Source organism: Myxocyprinus asiaticus, chromosome 4 (assembly GCF_019703515.2).
Source record: "Myxocyprinus asiaticus isolate MX2 ecotype Aquarium Trade chromosome 4, UBuf_Myxa_2, whole genome shotgun sequence".
Taxonomy (NCBI): domain Eukaryota; kingdom Metazoa; phylum Chordata; class Actinopteri; order Cypriniformes; family Catostomidae; genus Myxocyprinus; species Myxocyprinus asiaticus.
Window position 1 is genome coordinate 45,705,824 of NC_059347.1, and position 17,707 is coordinate 45,723,530.

A 17,707-nucleotide genomic window follows, 5' to 3' on the forward strand; every position below is an offset into this window, starting at 1 on the left:
CTACTAAGTAACTATACTGTTTCATAATTAATGCAGGACAAATGATTAGGGCAACATTAACATCTTAATCAGTACTGTTAACTAATACACAAGATTGTTTACCTAATCAGTAGGTAATAACAGACTTATGATTGGGGTTAGCTATTAATAACTAGTAACTGTTGTTACGCCTCCTATAGAGAACTATGTACTAAGGGGTCATTTTAAATAAATGGCCTTCTTAACGCAAGTTTGGGAGGTAACCTCACTCCTGTATCAATTCTTTCAGCATCCCACCACTGAAGTTTACAATATTTCTATACTGGACCAAAAGGACTCATCGCCAAATATTACCACAAATGCCATTTAAACAGCCACTACAGTGATTTATTTTCAGATTTTTATTTTTCTTCAGGGAGTGGGGGCAAAGTCTTTATGATGTCACCAATTCTAGCACTGGAATGACTAAATGTAAATTATTATATTTTATTTAGTGACAAAAATAAAGTACATCTTTACAGAAGCAGGACAGTGTCCCTTGTGTGCTCTTTAACCAGGAATGAACTTAAAGAAATAACCCCTCTGAATTACTACATTACCTGTTAGAATATTTTTACTAGCCAATTTACCTCACAGAAATATATGGTTCTTTTGGATCTCTCTCACCCATTACAAATGAGTGTGCTGTTTCTTTGTTTTGGGGTTGTAGGTTTCTATTAATAACTACTTTGAAAATCATGGTAACCCCCTACTAATGACTGAGGTGTTACTACATTCTTCTGAAGGAATTACTAACCATTTGGAACAGTATTCTAAAGTGAAGATCATGGTAACCTGCAAGTAATGACTGAAGTGTTACTACATGCTTCTAAAAGAGTTACTGACCATTTGGAACAGTATTCTAAAGTGAAGATCATGGTAACCCGCTAGTAATGACTGAAGTGTTGCTACATCCTTCTGAAGGAATTACTAACCATTTGGAACAGTATTCTAAAGTGAAAATGCACTATAAACCATTAAAAGTAAAAAGGTGTTACTTGTCAATTAATATTGAATGCTTAAGTATTTGGTTCTGTAAGGCTGGCACTAGGCGCCATTTCCGGTAAAAGTGAAAGAACTCTAGAAGAACCAACGTCATAAAACTCTCACACAGAAGAGCATCTCCACCTGAGACAACACACCCTACTGAGCAAGGACCACAAAATCTCACTCACATCTGCCCCCTCTGTTCCATAACTCACCTCATGTCACTTTAGATTCACCAAAAACTAAGTTATGACTTATCCTGTTCTGTAATGTAAAAGGTTTTTTGATCATACATGTCTGGAATCATCCAAGAGGTCTCAGTGCAACTGGTAAAACTGTCTCAATCCCCTTCAGCAAGGTCAAATCACAAGTAAGATTTAAGAACTTAGTAAAATACTGTATTCTATCACGGGCATGCCCCTCACAGGTCTCTCACGGGAACCATATGCAGATTAGGTGTATTCTTTGTAAACATCAAATTACCTACTCAACTACAAGTTTCAAAGGTCTACTTACAACCCCCTAAATTGTAAACCAAATCCTGAATAACATCAAACAAACACATCTGAAATAATATAATCGTTTGTTATTTAAGGAGAGATGGCAGCGGAGCTCGGGGAATCTGTAGTCAGATCTCCCGCACAATTGTGGTGTCGTTTTCTCCACCAGGTATACAATTCTTATTCCTTATGATTTGATAAATGTTTAAATTTGACTTATTGTCTAAATGGAATTGATGAATGTATTATTTTACCTGGTAAATAAATTGCTACATTTGAGTTTATTCTGATTTACTCTGAAATTATTGTATTTAGTAGATTACGTTAAGTCCATGTTTCCGCAAATCTATGACCAGGTTAGTAGCAGACAAAAGCTCAGTTCTGAGTGGAGCATGGGGCACACTGACTGAGACTTTAGAGCTCCAACTAACAGACTGGCATTAGTTCAAGTGTACTTAGAGTGTACAGGCTCGATATGGAATTTCCGTTTAGGACAACATAAAGTTGATCGACCAAGCCTAAATAGGGTGTAGTCTAAACCTCTGGCTATTGTAATATTTTTCTAGCTAAATGTGCATAGTAAACTATGGCATGATTATATAAAGCTATTTTTAACTTAGGTATTGTTGGTCTATCTTTGTCATGACCTCTGGGTAGAAATGATGTTACTTTAAGTGTTTACTATCTAAGGGGACTAAACAAAATACGTTTAGATAAAAGGTTAAGCATGAGCAGCCATCTAATTAGTATTTAGTCAATTACCTCTGTCTAATGACCAAGACTGGCTAATTTGTGAACGTGAGATCCGCGTCCAGTTGCATAAACGTAAAAACCTTCAAAACATCTTTCTATGACATTGAATTATTTGAACATAAAATGCATAATAAACATTTTACTGCTTTACAATATCTTTTGTCAAACATAAAGCAGGATATAGTGCTTTTAAAGGTTCTCACAGTTGCAGACTACTACATAGGCTTTGTGCTGTGAAGGAGTGCTGAAGGCCTTCCACAAGTTTATTATGTGGTGATTAGTGTGAACATCAACAGCAATAAGAGTTAAGCATTGCCTTTCAATGTAAAATAAAAAAATCAAGATGAATATAAAAATAATGTGTCTACAGAAAGTGCACTGATCTCCAAAATTCACCGGACAACGAGGCCAATTCCATCTGTCTGTGTTCTTCCGCTAAAATGCTTTTAAAATATTTTTTCCATATGCCTATTTTAGATCTGAATTGAACTAAACATATCTTAACTGCGTGTATGTGTTCATTGCAGCTCGTGTTTGGGTAGAGCGGCATGAGCTTGGATCAACACAGAATAACCGTGGCATGTTCTTTTCCTCACTCCTGCCCCGCCCGCCTCCTCAGCTACAGCATCGCTAATGCTGCTTGATGGATGTGTAGTTTTACCCTTTTGATTATTCTATTCAAATAGATTTATTAAGTTATTAAAAAATACATAAAACTGCTACATATAAAAATGAATGGAATACACCTACTCTATGATAAACATATTCAAACATATTCTATGACTCAAAAATGTATTGTACAAATATTTTTCCTAAAAACAAATATTTGAAACCTTTAAACTAGATTTTAAAAAGATGTTTCTATATAACATCTCTGACATACTTATTTGTCATTGACCCATATACAGGTACCAGACACTTATGAATGTTACATTCATAAGTTGATCCAGTTCTGTCCTGAAGAAAACAGTGGCACAATCATGCTTCTCTGAAGATGCATTTTTAATTTGACAGTAAAAATATAACTCTTCACATTTAAGACACTGCATTTTGAGGAGTTAATGTTGTGATGAGTAATTATTTAGTAGTTATTTTAATTTAGCCATAGTTAGCTATTAGTTCTCAAAGAGGCAAATAAAATTCTATAATTATTGATTAGCTTATAGTAAACTGCCACAGTCATCCTTTTGTAACTACTTACTAATTAGTTAATCGTGTTTCCATATTAGTTAATAGTAGTGACTTATGTGTTAATGTAGTACTACTCATTTGTCCTGCATTAATTCCTGCATAGTAACTGTAACGATCTGGAAGGAAGTCACGAGAGCTGGATCTAGGTGCGGCTAAAGAGTTTAATGAAAAATAAACAAGTACAAAATAACGGGTAAACACAGGAACACAATAAAACATCCACAATGGGAAACAAGAACATGAATAGGAGGAAACACCTACGAAGGGCACTGGTCAGACATGGGAGGTCAAAACACATAACAACCGACAAAGTACAAGCAAACAACAGGGCATTATATACACAAAGACTAATGAGTTAATGAAACACAGGTGAGGACAATCAAGGACAGCTGGCAGTGATGAGAGCATGGAATTATGGGAAATGTAGTCTGGGAGGAACAGATGACGGGGAGAAACACAAGGCAAACAGCAGTGAATCATGACAGAGCCCCCCCTCTAATGGGCGGCTCCTGAAGCCCAAGGAAGGCTGGTCAGGGAGGCAGGGCCAAGATGGAGCCGGAGACCAAGGATACCAGAGCAGAACAGGCGGAAGGCCGGGAGACCAGGGAGACCAGAGCAGATCAGGCGGACGGTCAGGAGACCCAGAAGACCAGAGCAGATCAGGCTGACGGCCAGGAGACAAAAGGAGACCAGAGCAGATCAGGCGGACGGTCAGGAGACCCAGAAGACCAGAGCAGATCAGGCGGACAGCCAGGAGACCAGAGCAGATCAGGTAAATGGTCAGGAGACCCAGAAGACCAGAGCAGATCAAGCGGATGGCCAGGAGACTTAGAAGACCAGAGCAGATCAGGTGGACGGCCAGAAGACCAGAGCAGATCAGGTGGATGGTCAGGAGACCCAGAAGACCAGAGCAGATCAAGCTGATGGCCAGGAGACAAAGGAGACCAGAGCAGATCAGGTGGACGGTCAGGAGACCTAGAAGACCAGAGCAGATCAGGCGGACGGCCAGGAGACCCAGGAGACCAGAGCAGATCAGGCGGACAGCCAGGAGACTCAGAAGACCAGAGCAGATCAGGTGGATGGCCAGGAGACCAAGGAGACCAGAGCAGATCAGGTGGACGGCCAGAAGACCCAGGAGACCAGAGTATATCAGGCAGATGGCCAGGAGACCAAGGATACCAGAGCGGATCAGGTGGATGACCAGGAGACCCAGGAGACCCAGAAGACCACCTCAGAGTAGGGACTGGATCAGGAGGCCTGGTTGGCGGCCACAGGGCTGAAACAGGATTAGGAGGCCTGGGTGATGACCACAGTGTCGAGATAGTGTCAGGAGGCCTCGGAGGCAGCCACAGACTAGAGACTGGAGCCATGGCAGGCTTGAAGGGCAAAGCCGTAGAAGATGGAGCCATGGAAGGCGGCGACCTGGCAGGCTCGAAGGGTGAAGCCGTGGAAGGCAGAGCTGTGGCTGGCTCTAGGCTAAGAATCCAGGATGACTGGAAAATGACCTCAGTGGTCGTGAAGATGAGCAGAGTCTCCAGAGCGACCTCTGTGGTTGTGAGCATAGATAGAGACTCGGGTACAACCTCTCTGGTCGTGTACATGGGCAGAGACTTGGAGACGACCTCTGTGGTCGTGTACATGGGCAGAGACTCGGAGATGACCTCTGTGGTTGTGAACATGGGCTGAGACTCGGAGACGACCTCTGTGGTCATGTACATGGGCAGAGACTCGGAAACGAACTCCGTGGTCGTGAACATGGGCTGAGACTTGGAAACGAAAGCCTTTCTCCTCCTCCTCCTCCTCCTCCGGGAGGCTGACATGGTAACGCCGGCTCTGGGACGGACGAGGCTGGCAACGCCGGCTCTGGGACGGACGAGGCTGGCAACGCCTGCTCTGGGACGGACGAAGCTTTAAACTCGTTGGCCGTGGCAGGCGTGGGCGTCGGCTCGTTGGCCGTGGCAGGTGTGGGCGTCAGCTCGTTGACCATGGCAGGCGTGGCCATCGGCTTGTTGGCCGTGGCAGGCAAGGGCACTGACAATTTGTGGGGAAGGGTCTTCGTGGCCCTAAGCACCGATATCAGTGGGGGATAATTCAACTTGGAGACAAAGGCCATGAAGGCCTTCAAGCAATGAGTCGTGGACAGCTGGACGCAGGCTCTGGGATGAGGCTTGCAGCGCTGGGACGGACCACACCCACACAAACAAATCAGGAGCAAAATATCTTATCTGTGGTCATTTAGAGATCATGTTTAATGAAGATTCCCTGTGTCACCATCTAGTATGGGAACTGCACTGTCTCTGACCAGGCTGCTCTGTGGCATGTGGTGAAGACAGCCCAATCCATTAACATGATTTCACAGCCAACTATCCAGAACACTTAACACAAATGGTATGCACCCAAAACTCTCAACCACCATTACATTAGTGTATTGACCTGTTTCAGTGACGTCACCTTTTCCTCGCAGCCACCATATGTGTGACCATCAGCGGGAGGAAACAATGGTGGTGAATGGAAAAACACCCGTGAAACAATTTCACTAAAAACATAACAAATTGCTTTTGATCCATGGCAACTCCCAGGAAAAGTTCATACAGGTTTGAAGACAAAACAAATATTGCAAAATTGAACTTTTGCGGACATTTAAATATATTTTATCCACGATTCATCTCCGTATGCCAGCGAGTCTGATGTGTGACTGGTGGTTGCACACGCCTTCCGGTACATCACCGTAAACATCTCTCATTCATACAAATGTTGTGTTGTTTTCTGTTCTGATTTGGTCCAATATTACAAAATGTCTGTGATGATCCTGTCTGTATGAATGCAAGCACTGCTTTTAACTCCTGAAGAAGGCTTTTGTCGCATCCCACAGTGCTGCTATGGATATCACTTTCACGAGGAAGGTTAAGCATCATGGGAAATCATTGTGTTATGGTAAAAACAAAACAAAATTAACTTATTATTAACTTCAGTGCAGTTATTGTTTGCCAACTATGTATGATTTCTGTGAAACAGTCAATCAATTTTTATAGTATAATATAGATTATGTCCAGTGGTGGAAAGAGTACTGATTTTTTGTAAAAAAAAATCTGACTTAAGTAAAACTACTGCTACTGAAGAAATAATTCACTTAAGTACAAGTAGAAGTACTGAGAAATATTATGACTCAAGTAAGAGTAAATAAGAAGTTTGCTAAAAAATGATTATTAAGTAATTATTATTATTTAATTATTTTACAAGTATGAAAATTGTATTATACTACGCTTCCATTTTCAGAACACAAAACATTTTTGTTCTTGAAAGAAATTGATGCTTCTTTTCACCAAGGATGCATTAAACTGATAAAAAATACTGTCAAAGTCATTAATTGCAAATTATTATTATGGTTTTAAATAATTGTTTTAAGTGGTATTTATTCAATTATTTCTTTACCTGTGATGCAAACATATACTGTCACCTATTCCTTACAAAAGCATTCTAAAGTGCTAATTTGGTAATAAGAAAATGTTCTTATTATTAGAACAATTGAAAATGTTTGCGCTACCATGCAGAAATCACAATACAGTGGGTTTTCCCCCATTTGCTGAGGTATTGAGTTCTTACAAGTTGCTTTACACTTGTAAGTCAAATTTTGGTTTTAAAAATAGGCAAAAAGAAACATTTCTCCTGAAATTATATTTTCTCCAAAAGTCTATTGTTTTACAGAGATGAAGGCTATTCCATGCATACTGTTTTGAAAAAATAATCTCTAACCAGGATAGAGAGGGAAGTGGAAGGCCCGGATGCACAACAAAAAAGACAAGTAAATCACAGTCTCTAGTTTGAGAAACAGACTCCTCACAGGTCCTAAACTAGCAGCTTCTAAATGCCAAAGACCTGCATTGCTGCAAGAGGATTCTTGGACAAACAGAACATTTTAAGAATACAAAATGTATTTAAATAGAAATAGCCATTTCTAACATTCTAAATGTCCCTAAATCATCTCTAAACTACATAATGTGTATTGTGATTGAGAATAAACCTGAAATAGGAATGTGTTTCATTCACGTATGTCCAAGTATTTTCGCTATTAAGTTAGCATACTGTACAAAACTAATATAATGCAATATCATAGAGGAGGAAATGTATCCTCTATGATATGGCAGCAATTATCCAGATATGGAATGAGATTATTAAGCAAACTGTTATCAACTCTTCCATGCCAACTGAATAATATAAGCCAAAAATAAACATTTCACACAGTGTTTAGTGAGAGATTGATTCAAACACTAAAAGTAGTTGTTCTGTATATGTATTATTGTATTACAGTTGTAATAATATAGTCTTAATTAACATTATGGTTATTTAACATATTGAGATATCATTAAGTAAATTGTTGCATTTGGTTACATTACGCTTTGTGATTTCTCATACATTCTTTATATAACATTCATCCTTGCACACTTTTGGCCTCTAGCGGGTGAGGCTTTTCAGACAGATAAACAGCAGTACAGGGCAGGAAAGTACAGCACAGCACCGTGAGCGAGAGTGTTACCCGCTATGACAGTTTATTTTGAACAAGAGGGGCGAACGGTTACGGAATTTAACGCGGGAGTACAATACTGAACTGATGCTGACAGATAGAAGCGGAGAAACCGTCTGTGCGTGCCATGGTGCAAGGAACCGGACGGTGGGAAAAAAATAAGGTTCAGTGAAAAGTCAAAAGATTGCAATGTATGTAATTGTAACTAAATCAGATATTATTAATGAAACAAGGGAACTCTTTGCATGGGCATTTTATGCCTCCATATTTTGAATTTCAGGGATATTTTTGTTAATTTCTGTGGCATTTTTTGCCACGAGTCCCTGTTAATTTCCGACACTATTGGCATTGTATCTTTCTATGGTATTTAAAAAGTTTGTTTTAGACATAGAGTAGCACGTAAACAAGATATCCCTACATATATGTCAAACTACATTGTGTTAATGTTTGACACAGTTAAAACATTGCCTACCTTAAAAACAAGTGAAGTTTGATCAGTGGTTAAACATGTTTAGGTGGTTCCCTCATTCCTGAATGAACGACTCCTTTCCAGAATAATATTATATATGTGGAAATCACAGTATTACAGTTCTTGTATAGTGACAGGGCAGGAAGTCTTCAAGAAGCAAGAGAAGAGAGGACACCGGTGGTAGTTTATGCATGCTTCTGTGCTCATGATGCTGTGCACTGCGGGCTTCCTTCGTGCAGCGTTTTAGTTTATAAACAGATTTAGCACTTATAACTTTCTTCTTCCCAAAAATTACTGTATATAACTGTAGCGGAGTTGAATACTTCATTTTTGATCAATTCAAGTACTATTATTTATTTATACCTAAAAAGTAGAAAAATTTGAAAAATGTACTCAAGAACTGTAACGAGAGTAGTTGTAATTCGTTACTTTCCACCTCTGATTAAGTCTGTGTTTTTCTTTGATCGGTCAAAGTTCGACAGGTTTAAGCGGTGTCTGGACACTTGTTTCTTAATGTTTAAAAAAATGCAGTGGCTTATTATCTTATTTCAGTGTGAAACCTCTCCTTTTTAGTCATGATAAAAACTTTAAGTAACGAAAGGTGGTTTTACATGGTTCCTCGGTAGCCGCATGTTCCGTATTTTCAATGGGAGAAAGGCGGCAGGAGGCCGAATGGATCGAACCAGGAGCGCTTGTGTTCACGAAGCATTAGTCGCTTTGTTTAAAGACTGCTTAGCACACGGTGCGCAAGATTAAAAAAAAAAAAAAAAAAAAAAAAAGATTTTATCATTTCACGGCTGCTCCGTATCATTCACCACTCAGACACACAAGAATTTAATCAGCTAGCATTTAGCCTTTAGTCAGTTCCCGAACAGTCTGATTGATCTCACTATTCCCTATATAGTGTATACTGTTTGGGATTATCATGTGAAACAAAACAATGAGTATATTATTAATTATCTTGGGCTGGCTATTTTTATTTATTTATTTTTTTTACAGCAAGCTAAATGTATGAAGACCCAACCTGTTTTCAATGGGGTTTTTTTTTTTTATTTTTTTTTTTATGAAGTAGGGCCTACATTTGTTTTTTAGTTTATTGAGATATATTAAAAAGAAGAATGCCACTAAATTATTTAATTTAGAAAGCCTTGGAATTAGCCTACCTGATTTTGGTTTACAAAGTAATGTCTCTTTTTCCACTCTTTTTCTCTTATTCTTTTTTCCCCTCTCCTTTACTATTAAAAAAAAATCCCTATATGTATAGTGTGGCCATATTTAAGGCATTTAAGACAGTATTCTTGGTTAAAATATGTTATGGAGAAATAACACACTCTAAAAGAAATGCAAATAATTTTATTTAGTTAATTTTCTTAATTTTCTTAGCTATCATTTACACTGAACATGGAATACAATATTTACATGATTGCCACATTCAGACAGGCTACATGTTTTCATTCTCTATTGAGATGAAGCAGTTGTATGCATCGTTGCATTTGTGCTGGCACCTTTTGCACCACCTCTCATGTCATGTATAGAAAGTGATAGCAAAAAAAAAAAGAGGTGGCAAGATTACAAAAAAAGAGCCGTTAAACTGCCTAAGACGTTAGACCACATCCTCTTCCTGTTTTAACCCAATGAATAGACTGCATGTTCAGTGGCGATTTTAGGGGGTGGCCTGTGGTGGCCTGGGCCACCCCTGAAATCTCATTGGCCACCCCAGAACTGATTGGTAGTTCATCATGTTCATCAACACAAGAACGAAGAACCAATAGAAACACCTGTCAATCAAAGATGACATCTCAGGTCATTTGTTGATTAAGAGCCACACTGACCCAGGGTCAGTTTTATATTTCTGACCATTATGGTAGTGGTGGGACTGAATTTGTGTGAGTTGATCTTTGATCAGTGGGGGGAGGGGCAGGCCACGGGTGGCCAGGCAGGTGCCGCAGGTCGCGGGCGCCAGGTCTGGAGTATAACACGAAGCTGACACGAGCTAGTGTCTACCTCCAACTTCCAATGAGTTGACGACGTCGATTTGTGGTCAAAAAGAAAGCTGTTATTTGAGAGGTATGTTCATTTAATCTAACGTTTAATTTATCCCGAATTTCCATGTGAATGTGAAAATATTTTTTCATTGTTACAGTAGCTAGGTTAAAGAGTAAGCTAGACCCTACACCACATTCAGCATGTTATCTTTATATTGACATGAAATATGAAATGCCATGTTTTCTGATTTAATGATGGAGGTGTGTAAAGAGTTTTACAGATGTATATGTTCAATAGCTATAGTTATATATATGGCTAACCTGTGTGTGAAATGGAAGGGTTTGTGCTGTGACTGTACTTTAAATCTTTACATGAGTTATTTATGAGATCTTTATGTGTATTATTGGTCAGTCAGACCAATAAAATCTTCAAAGTTTTTATACCTTATTTGACATTTTAAATATGTAGAGACAGGGCAAATTGCACTTAAATGCCGCAAATGATTTGACTAACTATTTTATTTGGTAATATTCAAAGTAATTGAAGCTATCAGAACATGTGGAAAATAAACCTGAGTAGACACTGTAAATAGAGTTTTGTTTTTTACTGAATACAGAGCTCAATCTGCAATTTTGGGGTTTCCAGACAGACACCTATAAGCCCTCGTAGCCAATTTCACACACTGATTTGTACCCAATTTAACAATATTTCTGCTGGACAGTGCAGTTATAGCTAATAAATGAATGAATAATTGATTGAATGATTGATTGAATTGTGCCTCAATCAGTTATCACCTGTACTTGTATCTTTTTATGATTATACACTATACCTGATGTTATACGCAGATTAATTCTCTACAATGAGAATAGCTCTTAAAAATGTGTAACTGACTTTCCTAAACAATTACTGATTTAAAAATGGATGTTATGTTAAAATAACCAGAGATTCCCAGAAACTGTAATAGGTTGAAATAGAACAGGAATAGAAAACTGTCAAATGTCAAAACAACAGTCTGATATTGAATACAAACAATTCAGTGAATTCTAACATGAGTTTAAGAATTCATTTATTCTACATGTGTAGATGTTGAAGCAAAGCAATGCGATATTTACACATTTTGATCATGTGCCATTCATAAAGGTTCTCCCGGTATCGCCACCCCACACTAGGTCTGTGCCACATCTTGGCCACCCCAGTAAAAATGTACTGGATACGCCACTGCGCACGTTTGGTTTATCAAGGCATTGTACTGGCACATGAGCCAGCTGAATGTTAACCACATTGTGATACATACAAAGCAGCCTGATAAGTTTGAATTTTTGCTCATTTAATAACGGCAAGGGCATAGATTTGGCTTGAACATTGTGGGGTTGCAGCGTGAAGGAATGTGAAATAATGTTTTCATGAATTATGAATCTATTTAGAAAATAATTGAATACTGTGCACTATTATTGTGCGAGGTGGGGAGTTGCGAGGCGTTCTACCAGCGCGAGGCGATCGTCCTTGTATCACGTATAACAAGCGAGGGAAGCCGGTGGAGTGTCTGGAGATGGTCCCTTACCGTGCGTTCAGACCAGAGGAAGCGAGAGCGTCAAAATTCGCTCTCGCTGCCCTGCCAACAACGCTATCGAAGATTCGTGGACGCTCTGACGTAGTTGAAATAGGCGGCAACATTCGTTCGGAATGCTTGGTTTTGTGAACTATATTTAAAGGGGCCGCAAAACATCCAGACATGTCGACCGGTATCTTTTTGCCGACCTATCACAAGTATCGTATATCCTCATGAAATCTTTTAAATGTGAAAGTAAGAAATCGATCGATGGCATAAAGTAATTAAATATAAAAAGACAAACTCTGATGGTATAAATGTGTTACCGATTGATCAGGCAGCACGGTTTTGCGTGCTACGGCGCCAAAATTAGCATGCAATATATTATATATAATATTATATAAACCTTAATATCCACTTCATCAACTCACCTGGCACACCAACAATTTCAGACACCTTTGTCCACGCATCGTTTTTTTTATTTATATCCCTGTAAGCAAACAGGGACAGATCGTATATTACGGGAAAACCCGCCACGGCAATAATTAGTTTCTCCTCCATTTTGTCTTCGGAACTATTGTTTGGTGGGAACCAAAGTTTACACTGTAAAGACTTCGCTAGAGCGGAGCACTTCTATATTCCAATAGGTTGCCGCCGAACCGCGTCAAAGCTCATTACCATAATATTGCCCTCACTTGAACTTTCCTCTGACGCCCAAGACGTGCCGACCACGGACGCGCAGCTTCTCGCCGCCAAGAGGCGCTGGCTGCCATAGAAAATGAATGACTTCCGGTCGATTTGACGCTCTCGACGCCTCTGGTCTGAACGCACCATTATGTAAATCTATAGTTAAGCAGATTTTCCATAATAAAGGATCATGAGATTTGTTTAGGTCAGGAACGACTCCGAAACTCTCTACTCAGAAACGATCATCCCTAATGCACAATGTGAGAGTTTCAAGGCAGCTGAAGGTTTTCGAATAGCCACCATGATTTCTCTCCCTTTGAAGTGCCCTGTGGAGACATCATTTTTGCGTTTGGTACGTGTCAGTGTTGAATGTTTGACTTACTCACTTGTCGCCATCTGCTGGCGCATGCTACATGGGCCCATTGTGCATAGATGCCACGGTTTGTTCCTGACAGGCAGCAGATGCCCTAACCCCTCCTCCACCCTAATCCTAACCAAATGGAGCCTGTAGGGCAGAGAACAACGGATGGCACCTTTCTCTCATCACGGAAAAATGGCCACTACACTTTAAAAAATGCTGGGTTAAAAACAACCCAAATTGGGTTGTTTTTAACCCAGCCACTGTTTAAATATGGGACAGAACACACGTTGGGCTAAACTAACCCAGCAAGTTGGGTTGTTCATTTTAACCCAGCAAATGCGTTAGTTATTCAACCCAAATATGGTTCATTTTTTACAGGAATGCTGGGTTAATTTGATCTCATAAGTGGGTTAATATTTTCAGATTTTTTATCCTTATTGTAAGATAAACCATACCATAAACAAATGTGTAAACATGGTAGCTCCTTTATTTTGGATTAATATAAATACATGTAATGAGTACATTTAAACTAATTTTACAAACGTTTCAATAAACAGCATGTAGGACAATAAAGTAACATTTATAATTAACGTTAAATACACTAGGCATTAAAAACATTAAACACCCTTTGTATTATTAAAAGGATAGTTCATCCAAAATGAAAATCTTTCATTTGTTCATCCTCATTCCAGATGTGTATGACTTTCTTCTGCTTATAAAATTATTAGTTTTTGTTCAGAATATTTCAGCTCTGTTGATCCATTCAATGCAAGTGAATAGTGTCCAGAACTTTGAAGCTCCAAAAAGTGCATAAGGGCAGCATGAAAGTAATCCATATGACTCCAGTGGTTAAATCCATGTCTTCAAAAGTGATATGATAGATGTGATTGAGAAACAGATCAATATGTAAGTCCCTTCTTACTCAAAATCTCCACTTTTAAATCTGAAAGAAAAACTAAGCAGGTGCCACGTGTAACTTTTAGATGTGAAAGTGAACTGAAATATTGATATGTTTCTCACAGTCATTTAACCACTAGAATTGTATGGATTACTTTTATGCTGCATTTATGTGCTGTTTGGAGCTTCAAAGTTTTAGTCACCATTCTCTTGCATTGAATTGACCAATAGAGCTGAGATATCTTCTAAAAATCTTCATTTGGCACTGTAAATCTTTCTGGGCAATAACAGGTTGAAGTTTGCACCAGTTGGTGATTTCTCACACAAGTGTTTGCCTCACTGGTGATGGTTTTAAATTACAAAGAAAAATATCTCCTGTTACACATGTAACCTCGGTTCCGAGATGAATGGAATGAGACATTGCAGTGAAATGCTTTGGGGAATTCCTTTTCCACTACCTAGTTGAAGCACTTGTATAAGGGCAGTCTTATGATTGGCAATGGTGTTTGAGCCCCACCCTTTTAGGCGTGCATTTGCCCTATATAAGCAGGTTCTCAATCTCCATTTCAAATTAAATCAAAATCAAAACCCTTTATTGTCACTCAACCATATACACAAATGCAACAGTGGGTGAAAGGGGTGGGTGATCAGACCTACCACCATTGTATCATCAGCAAACTTAATGATGGTATTGGAGCTATGTGTTGCCACAAAGTCATGTGTGTACAGGGAATACAGGAGTGGGCTGAGAACACAGCCCTGCAGAGTTCCAGTGTTGAGGGTCAGTGATGAGGAGATGTTGCTGCCCATTCTAACCACCTGGCGTCTGCCTGACAGGAAGTCTAGGATCCAGCTGCACAGCGAGCTGTTTAAGCCCAGAGCCCAGAGTTTCACATCAAGCTTGGAGGGCAATATGGTGTTGAATGCTGAGTTGTAGTCTACAAAGAGCATTCTCACATATGTGCTCCTTTTTTTCCAGGTGGGAGAGAGCAGTGTGTAGTGTAGATGCAATGGCATCATCAGTGGAGCAGTTGTTGCAGTAAGCAAACTGCAGTGAGTGCAGTGAGGCAGGCAGCACAGAGCAGATGTAATCTCTGATTAGCCTCTCAAAGCATTTGCTGATGATGGGGGTCAGAGCAACAGGATGCCAGTCATTTAAGCAAGTGATTTTGGATTGCTTTGGTACAGGCACAATGGTGGACGTTTTAAAACATGTGGGGACCACAGACAAGGAGAGGGAAAGGTTGAAAATGTCAGTAAAAACACCAGCCAGTTGGTTCGCGCACGCTCTGATGACGCAGCCCAGAATGCCATCTGGACCCACGGCTTTACGGATATTCACCCGTCGGAAGGATCGGGTTACATCCGCTGCAGAGATGGAGAGTGAACTAACCTCTGTAACTTTGGCTAGGGAGTTTATGATATTAATTCCCTGCCACATGCTTCTAGAGTCGGTGTTGAACTGTCCTTCAATCTTGTCCCTGTACTGGTGTTTGGCTGCTCTGCTCTCCACGGTTTCTGGTTAGGGTAGATCCGTATTTTTTTGGGTCAGCACTACATCATCTATGCACTTCCTGATGAAGCACATTACGGTATCAGCGTAGACCTCGATGTCGTCATCAGAGGTGGACCGGAACATCTCCCAATCCAGGTGATCAAAACAGTCCTATAGCATAGAATCTGATTGGTCCGACCAGCACGGGATCATTCTGAGGGCGGGTGCTTCCTGTTTCAGTTTCTGCCTGTAAGCGGGCAGAAGGAGAACGGAAGAGTGGTCCATTTTGCCAAATGGTGGGCGGGGGAGGGATTTGTAGCCATCCCGGAAGGGAGGGTAGCAATGGTCCAAAACCTGGTCCCCTCGTGTGTTGCAACTGATGTGTTGGTAGTATTTTGGTGCTATTGACTTGAAGTTGGTTTTGTTAAAGTCCCCGGTCACAATGAACATGGCCTCAGGTTGCGTGGTTTCCTGCTCACTTATACTCCCATGCAGTTTCTCTGTGTCGGCTTGTGGGGGGATGTACACAGCTGTGAAAATGACCGCTGTGAATTCCCTGGGTAGCCAGAATGGTCGATACAGAAGCATGAGAAATTCCAGATCAGGAGAGCAGAAAGACTTGATAGAATGTACGTTCCACTGATCACACCAGGGTTTGTTGATCATACAACATACACCACCATCTCTGCTTTTACCTGTGAGGTCTTTCACTCTGTCCGCTCGGTGCACTGAGATTTTTTTACTGAAATGAAAAATAATTCGTTTTTAATCCCTTCAAAAAACTTAAATCCAAATATTTTATTTTTATAGGCTACACAAAAAGGAAAAAAAGCACAAAGAAATAAGATGATCCATAGCATGTTAAATAGAGTCTATGAGTTGTAGGCAAGCCCTCTAGGCTTACAGAAATTGTTTAACCCTAGTGCTCAGCAGCCAATGGGAACTCATGACTCTCACCAATTCGAACTGGACAAGCGGCCAAATGGCTCAGAACTAAGGGAAATTGATGTATGAGATCACCCATTGTTAATGTGTTGTTTGCGCGTTGTCAGCGTGTTCTTTGTGCGTTGATTGCGCGTCAATCTTTCACGCATAAACAATGCACAAACAACACGCAAACAACGCATTGTCAGCGTGTTGTTTATGTGTTAAAATTCACATATATTTGAATTGCCTGGCTTTCCATAAACGTCCTGATGCGTCTGCAGGGAAATCCCTGTTGCCAACAACAACAAAGACTTGATGGCACTGACTGTATAGTAGATTTGTATATATCAAATGTAGAAAAGTACTAATATAGAATAGCCTGGACTTTGTGTGACCCAGGAGAGGGCATATGAGGTTACTAGAAGTGTGGACTTTGTGTGACCCAGGAAAGGGCATATGAGGTTACTAAAAGTGCTGATGTTACAAGAAACACTCTGTGCAATAAGCTGTAGCAGAAATGTTGCAAGAAACACTCTGTGTCCTCAGCTGTAGCAAATAACAATGGTGCTGAGACATGAGGAAACTCTGGGAAGCGCAGCAAAAGTTAAAGATTAACACAACCAATAATCAAAAGTAACTGTATTATGCTCAGACTGTGATGTATTATTTACTCAGAATGTATACTTTCTTTCTTTTTTGGGCAGTACTCACTACGATAGGAAAGTAAGGCAATCCTTCCCTCCGCTAGCCTGTGGGAGACCCTTGGGCAAGGTCAAGTACCCACAAAGCCCCCCCCCCAGGGCCACGAGAAAACCCACTGCCTTGTGGGTCAGGTATGGAAACCGAAGGCTATGGGATGAAACTCCCAGACAGAAAAGCCAGGCCAAGAGACAACCTGTAAGGGCGGTTGTGCTCACGAACTCCGCAGCTCCTCTGGCCAGTCACTGCAACCACTGCACTGCTGATCTCGTCTTGGATCCCCTTGCCAGATCAATATGCAACCAGTGGTGGAGTGGGCTACTTTGACAACTGGCAAAAATCAGTGTATCCTTAAAGTCTTGCCTGCAAGCCTATGACTCATGAACTCCAATAAATACCCATACTGGCAGGACGTCGCCCAGGATAAAAAGGTCCACCCAACTTACAATTTAAATGTTGCCACTTGGAATGTGCACACAATGCTAGACAGACAAGACAGTGAAAGACCAGAATGCAGAAGTGCAATCATATCACACGAACTTGCTAAATACAAAATTGACATAGCAGCACTCAGTGAGGTCAGATTTTCTGAGACCGGCAGCATCCGAGAGGAGGCCAGATAAATCAAAATCACACCACCTGGCTGAAGGTCTTAGGAAAATTTGG

At 40.3% G+C, this 17,707-nt stretch overlaps 1 protein-coding gene across 1 annotated transcript in view; it reads right to left on the reverse strand.

Annotated features, from left to right (window-relative positions):
* Positions 1-12,660, reverse strand: part of LOC127432047 (uncharacterized) — a 29,817-nt gene extending 17,157 nt beyond the window's left edge. Inside the window, exon 1 of the mRNA XM_051682828.1 lies at positions 12,407-12,660. Within this exon, the coding sequence (XP_051538788.1) occupies positions 12,407-12,536 (130 nt within the window). The 5' untranslated portion in view covers positions 12,537-12,660. The remainder of the gene's footprint in view (positions 1-12,406) is intronic.
* Positions 12,661-17,707: the final 5,047 nt, after the last annotated feature.